This window comes from Platichthys flesus, chromosome 7 (genome assembly GCF_949316205.1).
Source record: "Platichthys flesus chromosome 7, fPlaFle2.1, whole genome shotgun sequence".
NCBI lineage: Eukaryota > Metazoa > Chordata > Actinopteri > Pleuronectiformes > Pleuronectidae > Platichthys > Platichthys flesus.
The window spans coordinates 22,956,178-22,972,408 of NC_084951.1; the positions used below are offsets into that span (position 1 = coordinate 22,956,178).

General features: G+C 46.5%; 1 protein-coding gene across 1 annotated transcript in view; it reads left to right on the top strand.

Annotated features, from left to right (window-relative positions):
• Positions 1-16,231, top strand: part of camta1a (calmodulin binding transcription activator 1a) — a 272,323-nt gene that overhangs the window by 110,599 nt on the left and 145,493 nt on the right. The window contains exon 3 of the mRNA XM_062392299.1: positions 6,424-6,491. Coding sequence (XP_062248283.1) covers positions 6,424-6,491 — 68 coding nt within the window. The remainder of the gene's footprint in view (positions 1-6,423; positions 6,492-16,231) is intronic.

The following is a 16,231-nucleotide window of genomic DNA, read 5'->3' on the forward strand; positions in this document are numbered from 1 at the left end:
AAATTGATCCCAGAACTATGTATAATGTAGGGCAGTGGACGGCTTGTCTCCCTCATCCCACTTCCTGTATGGCAAGACGGAGTCGGACCGCAGGAGCAGTGGAAGCACGTAGCGAGCTCAGAGGAGAACCTGAACTAAATCCTTTTGTTTTAAACACACAGGAAGGCCTTTGTGGTTAAGGTGTATAATGGGTGTTAAGCAGCTATACCGACTGTGACGTGTTCCTTCACAGTATTTTGTTCAGCTGTGATGATGCACTTTTCTCTCTCTCTTTCTTTATAATCGATCGGTTCATCAGTTGCCAAAACACAGGAGGGGGGTGTGTGGATGTGAATAAGCTACGGCAGAACTACTCTGCTGCTCTCTCACAATGGAACAACAGAGTGGACACAGTGTGACTTCCACCCCTCCCTTTCAGCACGGGCATCACTGGGAAGCCCCCTGCAGGTCTTAATGAGCAGTGTGCTGGAGAGGGCATCTTTTTAACCCACAGCCGGGACTCGTAGAGCAGCCGTACTTCTCTTCAACAGATGCCAAGTGCAGCTGTCAACAGCTCCATACTCTATTGTTGCTTACTTTTACTTTTCCAACTCTCTCTCTCTTGTCTGTGCCTCACCCCACTCACTCTCTCTTGTCCTCTCTCTCTCTCTCTCTCTCTCTCTCTCTCCTCTGACCATTGGTCTTGATAGCATATCCACTGCATCGTATTGTGGGGCCGTGCTCAAATAATCTTAAAGGCTAGCTGGAGGTTGCATCTTGCTAAAGCAGATTCACTCCACCTCACTCCTTTCCCCCAGCTTAAAAGAGTAATATGGCCATATGAGATTACATAGATACAGTGTGTGATACATTATTGCTTGTGCATTAAGAATTCATGAAGTATAAACAAAAAAAACTAAAAAATGGAGTCAGCGAAGGCGCCTTTGCTTGCAGAATCGAACTGAAGCACACTTTTTTTTAATCAACATACCTTCACGCTTCTCCTGTTTTAAATGCATTAATCATTGTCATGGGGGGAAAAAAGCTAAACTTTGTTCCTCCTCTCTCCTTTTTGATTATCCTCTCCCTTTCCAGTAGCTCTCTTGCCCTCCCTCTCCATCCCTCCTTCAAGTACCTATCTCTATCTCATCTGTGTCTAATTGCATTTGAATTTTTTTTTTCTGGTGTGATGTCGTGATAACCTGGAGCTTCAGTACACCCCTCCTAACACTAGCCCTCCACCGCCTTCCCCTCAAAAAACCCACACCAGTCCATTTGTGCCTTGCCCTGGGCAGGTCGGTTTCCTGGGCTGCCCTGGAGGAAATATCAGATGACCTGGCACTCCACAGCAAAACCCAGGTCATCAGGGAGGGCTCCTCTCACCGTAGCCCTCCCTCAGCCCCCTCTCATCCACTTCCTGCTTTCAAGTGCCAGGGCAAGGTCAAAGCTTTGAGGATGCATTCCCCAGACCTCACCACGAGGCAGGCTGGAGGCGCTGTGCTCTGCTCGCTAACTAGACTTTGCTCCATCTATTCTTTCACATCTTCCTGCTCTCTCATATTCATTTCATTAGCTCGAGCTTTTACTGCAATCAATACTGTTGCTAAAGTTAGTTTTTTTCTAATACTGCTATTCATTAAGTGGATGCCTTTTCATTAGTGTCACTAGAGCACGCAGTGTAACTGGAATAATACTGTAATGGACAAACATATACTGTAATTGTCTTTTTTTGGTGGTGAAGAGAGGTTTTAAATGGCTGAGCTCACGGAGAATAAGTCATTCCTCTGGATTTAACATAATTTGTGTATCTAAACTGTAGGTTTTAAAAACTAAATTAAATTCCCAGACAATGATGGGACTTTTGGTATTTTAATGGAGGCTTGGCTTCCGAGCTCTGGATCGTTCCCGCTCGTCATGTTCTGTCAGTTAAAATGCGATGCGGGGGGGAGATGATGTGTAGAGACAGGTGTCTGATGCGTCCTGAGATAATGCCAGAAGACAGCAATTTCTCCTTCTAATTGAACGGCAACAGTTGTTTCATGTGATCAGGTCTGTCATCCAAGTGTTGCATCGTTGGTCCTTTCATCACCTCTCTTTACTCCCATTAATCAAAGCTGGTAGAGAGAGGGAGAGAGAGAGGCAAAACAATCCAGCCTCATGTCATTCGGGGGACAGTGACCGTACCATGAAGAATCTCCATCAAACACCATTGGAAGGGTGGGGTCTAAAGCATGGTTGGGGAACCTTTTCCTATCAGCGGCCATCCTTTGCAGGCGATTCAAAACTATATCACAATAACTTCTCTGCTGTGATGGCAGGAGCTGCTTCTTTTCGCAGAGGCATCTGATGTCAGATGGTAGTGATGATTACGAAGCTTATTCCAGCCCAAATAACCTGATAAAAACAATCCTCACTTTTTATACCGCCGTCATTTCTCCCTCGTATAAAACTCAGCAGTGGTCCTCTTCACAATAATGTGAAGTTGGGCAGAATTTGTTACCTGTTGTTTCATTGCAGGCCAGGTTCACGTAGGAGTTTTTTCACCCTCTCTGGTTTTAGCAGCTCCTCAGCAGCAGAAGAAATTCTCCGCTCAAATTAGATGCTATTGGCTTGCTCACTACAAGACGTCATAACTTTCCTGCAAACTAGACACATGAGATCGTGTTTATGTTTTACTTTATTTAATTGTGTGTCTATTTCTCTCGAACATGAAGTTGTGAGCGCTGACACATAATTCCAATAAATCAGTTTCCTTCTTCATGACTGTGAACTAACCAGAAGGGACCAGCCTGAAGGACATAAATCTACTTAATAGTGGTCATGCATTTTGTTTTGGTATTTCTAAGTTGCAGTTTTGATTTTAAGAATTGTCGGGCAGGCTGGATCAGACCCCTTGTCGAATATAATACCTTCAACTCGGACACAGAAACATTTGTTCCTGAAACATTCAGATTGCAACCAACTGTGAGACAATAAAAATGTGTAATAAGTCAAATAGTGTTTAGATTTGACTGCCCCTGCTCCCATGTCTCGCTTCCTTGGCGCATAGACGTGAAATGGGATGAATATGTTTGTGTCATCTCCAATTTCATAAAGGTATACATTTCAAAAGCTGTTTCTCTCTGGAGAAAATGTTGTACCTCCAGAGTGAAAATATAATTTCAAAGGCGAGAGAGTAAAAGCCAGTCATCTCAAAATGAAAATTTTCTTACGGTGGCTTTCCTTTTCAACTCAGCGGTTAAGGGAAAGGGGAGGAAAAAAAAATTAGAGTGAGAGTCAAATAGGATAGTGTGTGTGTGTGTGTGTGTGTGTGTGTGTGTGTGTGTGTGTGTGTGTGTGTGTGTGTGCGTGTGCGTGTGTGTGTGTGTGTGTGGAGGCTTTGAGAAGAGAGAACTGGAGGGGAGACACACTGATGAGTAAAGGAATGACGCGTCCTGAAGAGCATGTTAATAACGTGCCAGGCTCAGGCAGGTAACCAGTGATCAGACGCTGTGATTGTAGTCGACAGTAGACGGGAACACACACAAACACTCTCGCCTCTCGATCTCCGTCAGCTCTGAAACCGCTCGACTCCTCTGTCATGTTCCGGGCTGGCCCCCTCTGCTAACAGTTTGTCGCAGCTTTAACAGAGACAAAGGAAACAAATGAGATGGCTGGCTTACCACAAACAGCTCTGGGTTGTTTCGTTCCCCTGGAAAACGAAGGCCCCCCTTATTGTTTTAGCCACCGTGTCGATTAGAGGAGTTTGTGCTTATATTCACTCTCTGGTTCGTTGCTAGCCTTTGCTGATTGTTATTTATTTAGTTTGGGTTTGGGAGGGAGATTGTGGTTATAGAAGTTGTGCAGAATATAGAGCCTGTAAAGCTACAGTATATCTAAACAGCACCTGGAGATAAAACCTCAGAGAGGATCACAACAGTGGGGGGGCTAGGGCATAAAGGATGGAAATACAAACAGCCTTGCATGAGCCGGGCTCTGACCTAAAAGAGGGAGTGAGGTAGGAGCTGTGTGTACAGAGAGGCTTCTCTGAATATTTCCCCAGTGACGGAGATCGGGCCAGAGGCAGTAAGGTCAGCAGATAGAGTCCAAAGCCCATTGACAGCTGCTGGTTTGACTTTGATACACCATCAGTGTTCAGCACGCCGCTTCCCCCGCCTCCCCCTCCAACACGCTCACACTAACCCGCAAGCGTGTTTGCTCAACCTGAACGCACGCTAGCCTCTCATTATGCCGCCCATGCAGACTTTGTCTCTTTGCAGCTGTTTAATGGCTGCACGTCTGTTTTTGTTTGTTTCCTCACCATAAGATTATTGCACCTTTATGGTTGGTCGGGGGGTTGGTATAATCCCTGGCATCTGTTCAGAGTGGGAGGGGTGTGCAGAGAGCCAGAGGTAGAGGCTCGCTGCTATTTTATTTATTTTTTTAAATACGAGACCGTGCGGCCCGCTATTTTATCCTCTTCCACTGCGGCTGGGGCTGTGGCTTGATTTTAAAGACAGGAGTGATGGAAGGGGCTGTGTGCTAACGGGCACCGAGGTCACTGAAGGAGCTTCCCGCCGCCGTTTATCCTCCTAAAATGAACACAGAATAGCAGGGATTAATCTAATCACTGCTCTGTTAGTCTAATTTACTGACAAATGTATGCAGAGCAGAAACTTTATGGTGACCCCAGCAGCATTATTTCTTCCTTGCTAGTAAACATTGTAATCGTTGCTGACACATTTAACACAACGCATCCTCCGTGTGCCTCGGAAATTCTATAGAACAAGTTTATTTCATCGCACATTCCATCAAAAGGGAATTGGACAATATCTACCATCGTACTTTCACTTCTTTATTGTCTTTGAGTTTGTTTTTTTATTGTCATCAGAAGGAATAAAGGACAGTAGCAGCCCTGAGCTCCTCTTGACAGCCACATCCCCTTCCTATCTTTTTCGTAATTCAAGACTCCATCTTGTCAAGGCTTCGCCGCCTCCGGTCGTTATGGCAGGAGAACAGGAAGTTAATCAACGCAGCATTATCTCCCAGCCTGCACCTGGAGGCGAGAGTGCCAGTCATGCTACCACCCCCCCCTCTCTGGTGGGACCCCTGCCAGCCTGGGAACCCCTCACAACGCAGTACCCTGCAGCATCCCTGTGGGCTATCACCAGTGTGCTGTGTCTCAGTGCCAGGTCAAACTTGTGACACAGCCTTGATGAGCCAACGGGGGCCGTCTTGCTGCGGCGCATACTTTACAGTGTGTGTGTGTGTGTGTGTGTGTGTGTGTGTGTGTGTGTGTGTGTGTGTGTGAGAGTTAGTCTGTGTCATGAGGAAAGAAGGAAGCAAAGGGGACAAAAAATAACTAAATAAATTAAAGGTTGGCTCGGTTTTGTGGTCTCTTTGTGCTGCCACACATGTCTCATATTTTTCCAATTTCTGCTGTGGAGGAAAGCCAGAGTTTTTTTGGAGACATTATTGCCCCGTGTGGACTCGCAAAGTAACAACACAAAGTCCCACAGGAGACTGTGCTCAAACCGAAAGCCTCAGACCGAACAAGACAATATTTGAACATCATATTCATACTTAAAGGCTTGTTGACACTCGGGCGTGAGGAGGGACACGCATCCTTGGTGACTGAAAAAGATGACGACGGCAGCAGGTTCAACAAATGTCGCTGCTGAAGAGTGAATTGCCGGCTGTCGCTGGTAATCATTAGGTTGTCTACCAGCATTCAAAGTGCTTTTATTTCTGCCCATTAGTTTGGTGAGTAAATAGACAGGTATGGTCGAGCGTGTTGCCCCTTAGACTTAGACTGATGTAGGCAGGGCGAGCATGGGAAACATGAAAGTGTTAGAAGCATCTCTATTTATGACAGTGGCAGTTTAGGCTTCTTTTCTTCTTTTTTTTTACTTCAGTGTCTGTAGCATGACTTTGTGCACAACCGACTCAAAAGGATCCGCGGCTTTTTGTAAAGTAGCGGTACGCCTGCATGTCAATATTGTGTGACTGGCGTGTAATTATTATTCAAAGGTTAAAGAGAGGATTGATCCATGGAGGAGTGGCAAGGGCAGATCAAACGGATTTGGGGGAGTATCGGACCAAAAATGTTAAAAGCTGCTCGCGCTCAAACACCGAGGCGTCAATCTCTCCCAGAGCACCTTGATGTCCTCCGAGGGAAACCTGATCAAAGCTTTTGTAACAAAGATGGTCTCGGATGATGATCTGACCTCCACTGGGTTTCACTTCACGTCTTTCACTTTGCCTTTACCAGTCTTCATTTACCTGCCTGAGCTCCCAGCCTCTGCCCCTGTTTCCGTTTCCCGCCGTGTTTGTGCTGCTGGTTAGACTGTCTGAATATCAATGAAGCAGTCTCACCGATGTATTACAAACACCAGAGAACAGTGATTAAAGATGACATATCTAAGCCTCACTCCCTTCCTCTCTCCTCTCTTCTCTTTTCCACAGGAGATCGCAGCTTACTTGATAACATTTGAGAAGCATGAAGAATGGCTAACGACATCCCCTAAAACAAGGTAAGACAATTACACTCCTGCCCTTTTATAAAACACAAGTTAAAATTCATAGCCCTGAAAGTATGACATTCAGGGTGCCATAATTTCAATCTTTGGCTTTACATGTTTTTTCTCTTCACGACCGTTTCCCTTATGCACAACCTCATTCAGGTTCAGTGCAGGATGTTTAAAGTTACAGGCTGCTTACGGCTGTTGAGAAAAAACTTTAATGTTTGCAAATAAATGATAGAATATTAAAATTGACTAATAACTGCCTTTTAGCAAGTTAATTAACACAACATGCACTGGTGCCGCATCCCCTTTGAATGCTATGTTAATATGTCCCTATCTGTCTGCACATTCACAACTCGGCTAATAACAGTGTTGGAAGCTGGAAGTTTATTTTTTGGGTCAGACTTTACACCCACATGGAACAAAATGCCAAGAGCTTCTGGGATATTAGAAGGAGTATAGGGAAGCCAGTATTGCAGTTGAATTATTTCCTCTAATGTACACAAATACATTTATGGCAAATTGGGAACACACAGAAGAAATTTAACGTCAGCAAACACTTGCGTTTAGTGGCTGCATTTGCTGTGTGATGTCATTATGTAGAATGATAATTAATAATGCATGGGGCTGTGTAATAGCATCCCTCTACAGCTGACAGGAGCAGACGAACAGGTCTTTGTCTGAGTCGCTGAAGCTTATTTCTTTTTATTGGACAGCGCAGGGATTGACGCCCTTGGCCTCTGCTGTATTGTCTATTTTAATGTTGCACTGTCAGACCACACAATCTTCTCTCTCGCTACAGCGAGTGCAGTCTGTTCACAGAGTGCCTCCTTAACTACAATCTACATGTTCATCCATTTGGAATACGCTCAATATGTTAAAAATGTCTGCCTCTTTTTGTGTGAGCCGGACTTGCTGTGCCGACATTAATAGCTGTCCGGATGCATGTGTAAATGGACCCTGGGCTCACTGACATAGAACCCATTCCTCACATCCCTCTCCCCATCCCTCCTCTCTTCCACTGCCTCGGAGGGACATTGATAATAGTCCTGCATAAAGACACTGCCAATTAGAATATGTTCTCTGGTGTAATTATGGCGCATCGGCCAAAAGAGCACTGAGCTCACCTGTTGTTTTTTTTTTTTTTATCAAGGATGCCCTCTCTTCCCTAACTCACTAAAACAAACTAATGTCAGGCTTATTTTAATCATGAGATTGGGCCTGCATAATTGGTGTTCGACCGGTTTTAATACTCTCTCCAAAACCTACTGTAAGGAGCTGCTATTTTGCCGTAGTATGGTAAATGACATTTAGGATTAACTATAAAAGGGAAAGAAAAAAGGCTGTGACAGGTGCTTAAGCATTACAAATGTCAGAGGGGTGGCATCCCCCAGCATGAAACAGCCTTAAAGTGACACTCGAGTGAGGGATTTCTGATCCAGTCACTTTCTAAACAAATGGTCCTCTGGATGCTCATGGCCACAGTCTGTCAACACGGGCTGTCTGTTACGCCGTGGTCTCAGCTGCTGCTGTGCTCGGGGATTTCAACCCCATGTCATGTCTCAGTGCAGGTGCTGATATCCCAGTAAACGTGTCACCAGGGAGCAGCCTCTAGTGTACACCTGCAGATGACCTGACAACACAACAACACATTCCATGTTTTAGAGGAGCCATCGTTTCAGGACGTGTGTGTGTGTGTGTGTGTGTGTGCGTGTGTGTGTGTGTGTGTGTGTACGTGCGTGTGCACGTGTGTGTGTGTCTGCACGTGTGCAAGTGTGTGTGCTCAGGCACAAGCGAGCTAGGGGGAGATGTTGTGAAGTGTTTGTGTTTTACCAGACGTCAGTGAAAGGGTAGAGTGTTGTGATGGATGTTTGGGTGAGAAGACGGGGGTGGGGGGGTTGAAAGGGTGCGGCATATGTATGTGTGTGATTGATGGGGTCTGATTGATGGCTGGCCGCTATATGAAAAGCTTTTTGCCCAAGGTCACGGGTGAAAGGTCAAACTTGGGACACCTGTGGTTAAATGCTGCGTTATCATTTGTCAACACATGTCTTTTTTGTGAGTGTGAGTGTGAGTGGGTGTGTGGGCTCGTCTGATTGTGGGTGCGCTGACTGCGTGTCTGCGAGGGTTGACCCCTGCGGCGAATAGGCTAAGTAGGCTAATTCTCCCCCTGCCAGAGCCTGTAGACGGGGTCAGCGGGGCATGATGGGAGGCAGAGATAAGCAGCAGGGTCATACACGGAGAGGCACCACACTGCATGGCTGCACCGCACGCCTGTAACAACTCTGACACATGCAGGTCGTAAACATGGGAGCGGGCCGCAGCCTGAGCTCACGGAGCTGACGCCAGCTGTTTGACCAAGGTGACACGCGATGCAGGACATGCCCTGAATAGAGATGGCATCCTGTCAACACAACCAAGATGAGATGAAGTGGAGCAATCACATGCATGCACAGATGTACTTCACCGGGCTAATGCTCGTGCACATCAGCCAGACGCATACAGTAACCGTACAGCCAGCCCTGTCTTCTGTTTGGGTCTGTTTCTGTTTGTTTATCGTTTCAAAATCTGAAGCATGCCAGGGGAGAGTGGTGGAATGCTGAGTGATTGATGTGCCTAGCTCTAGTAATACACATTCCCTTTCAGATAGGAAGTGCAACAGTGCTTAAAATCAATACCAGTGTTCTCCCACTGACTGCTTGAACAGCACTACAGCTAATTCAGGCCGCACCTGTCAGAGCTGGGGAAATCTTTCCCTACTCGGGCTTTACACTTTAATTTACACCCACAGCCTCGCTGGCTTCCATTTCCATTAAAGGGAGAGCCTGGCATTATGGCTTTAATGAAGGCCGCGGCCAGGCTGTGATTTAAGATGGCCGTTACCCCGCACCTTCACTCCACAGGAGGGAACACACTTAAAGGGACAATTAGGATTTTCCTCCCCTGCATCCTCTGAGATTGCCGTACTGGATCTTTCCTTTTGCCTTTTTAAAGATGTGTCCGTGTTGCTCCAGCTGATGGGATCTGAATGTGCCTGTGGGAGGAGAGCGAAAAACAGAAGGATGGTGCAGAGAAACGTTGCAGTTCCAAATCAAGACAATAACATTTGATTTGGCCTCATCATGGGCGTTACATTGTGCTCCTGTTGAGAGCAGGCATTTCGTTGTCCATCATAAATGACACAAATGTCTCCTGGAGGGGCCTTTTCGGAGGTGTTTGTATGCTGACAGATGGAGAAACTATTGGCTCGAGGGTGTCACAGATTGGTCAGCCCAAAGAGCTAATGGACACCTGTGTGTCGTATAGAGATAGCTCATTATCCTGAGCATCGCCTAAATGGCACACAGTTTCACGAGTGGAGACGTTGCACGTTGCTGTTTTTTTTTTCTGTTGTTTGTTTTATAGGACCCCTTAACAGCAACCCGTCTCACAACACAACAGAGAGAGAGAGCGCTTCTGCTCCTGTTATCCAGATCTCTCTCTGTGTGTTTGTGTTTATTTGCCTAATCTCCTGTCTTGCATAAAATACAAACATACAGAAGACTTGTTACAGCTGGTTGGCAAAATAGTGGTGGGCTGTGTCAGCCATTTGCTCCGACTCCTACACAAGTTTGGAACGCTCGGATCTACACATGTGCTTACATGACTACAGAGCACCGCACACACAATCATACAAGTATACACACTCACACATGCACGCTCACACATACACACAACTATTGTATATTGAAACTATCAAACAATAAGCACCAGTCCTTGGAGGGCCCCACAATGACACTGAACCTAGCAGCTCCCACGTCCCAGCGCAATAGCCCTCTCTCCTCCCACACCCACATCCACAGAAACAGCTCTCCAGCAGCAGCTCTCCAAAATGAAACCGAGTCCCTTTAGACAGCTTCCAAAGACAATGCTTTTATTAAAACCTACAGCAGCGGCGCCACCCCAGAGGCGCGGGCACACCAACACAACAGAGTTGAGCAGAACTGAGAGGCAGCCTGAAATCTACTAATGACTGTTTGTTTGCCATTGTGTAGGGTGTTTGCTATTGTGTACGGAGCCTGTGAATTTGTGCAGATATGTGTGTGGACTGTGTGAGAGCGAGAGTGAAAGAGATATGTGTGTATGTAAATGTTGTTTGTATGCACACGGTAGGACTGTTTGCTGAGAGCATGACTATGCATTTAAGGGGGAAAAAAAAGGATCCGCGTGGTGGATGAACACGTGTAGGAATTTATGAATGTATTCAGATGGCGTGTGCGTAATTACCAGTGAAGCTGTGTGTATGTGTTTTGAATTAAAGATGGACGGCGTGTATAGTATGTAGAGGTATCTGGGTGAGTCTGCCACTGCAAATAAGACCTCCCCAGGCCTATGTGTAAACTCTGCTTCTGTCACTTAGTCTGGCACATAGTGTGAGGAAGTAGAGGGCATTCTGTGTGTGTGTGTGTGTGTGTGTGAGTTTGTGTGTGAGCGTGTGAGTTCGAGTGGGGGCTGATGTGTAGGATGTGCCTGAGAAGGGCGTCCGATAGTGTTTCGTCCTAATGCTTTGTGGCACTCGTTGGCTGGCGGAGTTTCAGAGGAGAGTGGAAAAGGACAGGAGCAGCAGGAGAGGAGGGAGAGAGACATACAGAAAGAGAATGTGAAAGAAAGTGTGCGTAAAAGAGAAGCGCATATAGAAATCCAAATCATAAAATATAAAGAGGTACTAGAGAATATCACAATGAGATGAAGATAGTCGGACATATGACACTGAAAGGAGTCACGGTTGTGAAAAAAGCCAACGTGTCAGGTAGATGTGAAGAGACGTTTGTTGAGGAGAACCGGTGTGATTGCCTTCATCTTTTTTTTATGTTTGTCATTCTTCACAACCGTTGTTTATCCCCAAGTTGTCACGGGTAAAAGTTTAGTTTGCTGCATAGTGACAGTTCTCCCCGGGCTGACCCATTCTGTTGGGCCCTGGAGGACACTGCCGCCCCCACCCAGTCAGAGGCCCTGACAAGGACAGCTATGTCCACCTGGGGCCATCCCGGCTAGGTGAAATAAAGCCCACCAGGGAAAGCACACTGAGAGGACAGGAGCGAGGTGAACCCAAAGAGCATGAGGCAAGAGTGAGAGAAAGAGAGTAAATGAAAAATGGCCATCGAAGGAAGGGTGAATATGATGGAGCGAGGGCAGTTTAGAAAATGGAAACATGTCGATAAGAGAAACGAACGGACGACATGGAGATGGGAGAAATAGTGATGGATGGGGTGAGGAGGAGAAGAAGTGAGGGGGGAGGATTTACACAAACGGACGAAGGAGCTGCAGAAAGATGGAATAGAGGGGGATTGAGCTGACACTGGGGGAGCGGGTGGAAAAAGAGAAAAATAGAGTGAATAAACAGCAGATAGAGATGGAGAGAGGTGAGCAATGGATTCAACTGACAGATAGAGAAAAGTCCTGTGGTTTTGGGGCATGGGAGGGTGAATGCAAACGGTCGATAGATTAGAGCTAGTGCTGGGCCAAGTGCCTGGGCCTCAGACTCCTGGCCAACTTAATAGTGTCTCTTGTTTGTCTGTCCTCTAAAGTAATGCCCAAGCTGAGCCCAGGGAAGCAGCCTGAGCCGGAGGCTAGTGGAAATGGACAGGGGACTAGATGTATGTTAGTTCTCATCCAAGCTGCTGTATATTACCTTGGCCAGCTCGCCCACCGGGGCGATTCAATAGAACACGGGACATCATCTGGCTTTATCGCCTTTATTCCCCCCTACACTCACATGGAATGGCAAGATCATTTATAGGAATTAATCCTCTTGTATTATTTTTATATGGTTATAGTCACTGACGTGTACAGGTTTCTGTCAGGGCACCAGCTCTGCACCTTAAAGTTAAAGTTAAAGTTAAAGTTACTTTACGATGCTAAGGTTATCCAAGCTGAGGAGCATTGCGCCGCACCGACAGACGAAGCAGCAAGATAAACAAGCGGGCCTAGCCTCGCTCAGTATGCCAATATGGAGGAGGTGGAGAGGAGGAAGGAGTGCAGCCAGTGGCTGGCCACAAGAGAGGGAGGATAAATAAATAGAGGAGGAAGTTGATGTCAAGCAGGTGTTCAAGGAGAAAGTGTCAGCCAAGCGGGCCGAGATGGGGAGAAGTGCTGCCTCTGCAGCCTGATAATAAAGACTTAATTCAATTAGCGCTTCTGCACCAGTGAGCAGCGTGCAGGCTGGCTGTCATGGAGCAGGCCATAGACACAGCAGAGCACACACCCAGCCACCAAGACACCTATAGACAACCAGTCCTATACCAGAACCTCACTGTGGGCTCTCTGTCCTGGCTCTCTCTCTTAAATACACACACACACAGACATGCACACATATAAAGTAGACACTACATATTATTCACACCTGAGTCACTGAACAGTTCAGTCACTAAACCCTGCCTACACATCTCTACTACACACAACACGCACACAATGACACCCTTAACACACAGACACACTGCATCATTCCTCACCCTTATCCCTCCCCACAAAGTCTTCTTCCTTCACCACCTTAGTTTTCTATTTTCAGCCCCCCTCTGCTCTCCACCCCCTCTTGTACCTCTCGTTCCTCTTCCACCTCGGTTCTCTGCTCTGGTGGTGCTGAGTGTCCGTATGTTGGCCTGTGCGGTGAGGACTGTCTCTGTTACTGTTATTTTCAGCCTGTCACACCCCGATGCCCAGCTGGGTGCTGTCCTGTAGGCATATGGTGTAGCGCATCCCGGATCCTGGGCCTCTAGGGGTCATTTCAGTCAAATGCAACCTTCCGTCCCACGCACCTCCTCATGTCATACCCTAGGATCTACCCCTCTGTGCTGTGGGTGTGGTTTGGGAACTCATGTACCCTGACTGTTCGCCTCACGATTCCCACGGAGTGTACCTTAGCACCATGGGCACAAAACGGGAGTTAAAAGCTCCCACATTCGCAGAAAGGCGGAGGATGGGGGAAGGTGGACAGGAAGTGGCAGTGGAACAAGAGGAGGAAGAGGAGAGAGGACAGGACAGGACACATGGCTTCAGTGATACCGTTTGCTATTATGTAAAGAGAAGGAGAAAACAGTTCCTGGACGGCTGCCAGAGAGCGTGGTGATTCACCAGCAAAGAACAGACACTGCATTGCAACACACACACACACACACACACACACACACACACACACACACACACACACACATGCACACGCACACACATGCACACGCACACACTGACACATATTCTGTCCCATAACTTCGCCCCGGCTGGGCTTCGCAGAACAGGAAGTACAGTGGATGATAAGTTGCCACGCGGCAGAATTCAATGACTAAAAACAGCAAATGGGAGGACTGACCTCTTGTGCCCCCTCATCATGTAGTGATCAAGAAAGAATAGTGGCTTCCTTCCACAGCACATCACTCACTAATACAGATATTCACAGACCCTTTTTTCGTTACTTGACCTTTGACCTCGGACTGAACCGCACAGTTCATTTCAATCCCTCCCTTCATGGCCTTCGTGGCAATTTGATTTGCTTTTGTCAACAAACCACTCAAAGTCGCTCCCTAAAGAGTGCTGGCTCGCTCTGCATGGAAAACACTGGGAATTTCTCACCTGTCAGAGTGTGGGAGATAGCTCGCCTGTTGATTCAGATGAGACATCTTCATTACTGTGGGTTTTTATTAGATAGATACCCAAGCTCTCTACACCCCTGCCCACAGGCGAGACCCTTACTGCTTTAACTGTTTCATTAAAGATAGGAGAGGATCGAGTGGGTATGTGGAGAATAGCCATGTATTAATTTTACATCAGTGAATTAATCAATTCGAATATAAGTTAATTGATAAATTATTCAAATCTTTCTTTTTTGTCGTACGCATTTGAGGGGAGTGTGCGAACGGAGAGGTGAGAACCATTTCAAATTGGATAATTAATATTCATTACTTTTTTTAAATGAAGTAAAAAAAAAATAGCCATCAATTCAACATCAATTTTTTTTTTTAACATGGGTATAATTAAGAGTGTTTGAGGAAGACAATTCCCACGACGCTACAATTCCCTGCAATTAAAAAGGGAGGGTTTGATTTGTCTTGTCCTCCTTGTCTCCTTCAACTCACAGTAAAAGCTATTCCACACCGAATCTCGCAGCCCTTTTTTTTTAAATATATATCTCTGCTTGACTGATAAATAAATGAGAGGGTGATGAATCGTCTTTATCCGCTTCATAAGCAAAGATAATTAACAAGCCAGAGCCAAAACGTGTGCCCTCCACCTGCAACCCACCGCTGCCTTGCTGAGAGGCCTTTGTATTTGTTTACTGTATTTTCAATTTTTCATCATTTGTCAGTGCAGTCCTTCATCTTTAGTTTTTTTTTTTTTTTCTGTTTGCTGGATGGTGTTGCTCGGGAGAATTATGGAGACAGGTCGGCCAAGATTTAAAGTAGTCCTGCTCCTGACCCAACGGACAGCCCTGCTGGATACATTAACATGATAGCGATATGATTATGTTGGAATGGACATGAAGGGTTTCAATTATTTACAGGTGATGTGGCCGTTGAATTGGCAATGAAGTGGCTCGTAAATTATCCTCTGTCTAATCAAGCCTCCAGCGGAATAATGGAGCAAGTGCTGCCAAGGAGGAGTCTCTCTCTCCCTCTCTCTTTCTCTTTCTCTCCCTCTCTCTTTCTGTCTCTCTGTCTTTCTGTCTTCTGTGTTTTAGATGAGGAGTGGGGGTTGGCTACTTTCACACTGGGATGATGACACTCTTCAAATGACATTGGTTGAAAGGCGAGAAATGTGCCAGTGAGCGCAGGTTTAAAACCTCTCCACTTCATCACTGCTCAGTGCTTTACTGCGCTTTATGTCACCAGACAATGATACAGTGACAGCCAAGCATCAAAATGTGCAGCCCCAGCACCTAATGTGCACCTTGGTTCTGTGCCTGAAAGAGAGAGAGAGAGCGCGGGTGAGTGTGAGACAGACGTATAGACACGCTGAGAGAGAGTGACAGAAAACCAGACAGGAAAGAGAGCTTGCTGTAAAGGTTGGACTGGCGTCGCTCCAGTGCTGCCACCCGAACAGTAGCGGCACTGTTCAGACCGAACACAGCCAGCCACCGCTCGCTGCCTCCGCTCTAGCATCTTCTTCTGAGGCCTGCGGTTTGGGACTCGGCTCAGTTGACTGATGGCCTCTCTGATTAAAAGAAATCAAATGCCAAAGTGTTTAATAGCCTGTTTTAATGTGTCTCCAGTGTGTCTGTTTGATTTCTTGCATATCCCGCAGACCTGCTCTAACCACAGGGGCACAAAGAAAGCCCCCCCGTTTACTTTCCGCACCACATTGGCCTCAGTTTTGTTTCAGGGTTTATTTGCAACCGAACCTTTTGGTAACCGTCTCACAGAGGTTCTTAGCTGTGCGGGTAATAATATATTAAACCTGTGTTAGGGAAACAAAGACAGGCATCCGACTTCCTCACCCACCACCATCACAATCCATAATCACCTGAGGCGGTTTACAGTAGAAAGAGGAGAGGGAGTGAAAAGAGCGAGAAATGACAGGAAGATGGAGAGGCAAAGGGGAAGTGAGATAAAAGTGAAATGTAATGGAGAGAGAGTACCACCTACCGTTTTGGTGTCTTCTGGCAAAGAGAATCGTTTTTGAGGGGAAGACAGGGTGGTCTGTTCTCAGCCAGAGCCTGAGCTCCTTTTTATTTCTCTCTCTCTCTCTCTCTCTTTGCCCCTGAAGAAGTGAATCTGGGGTGA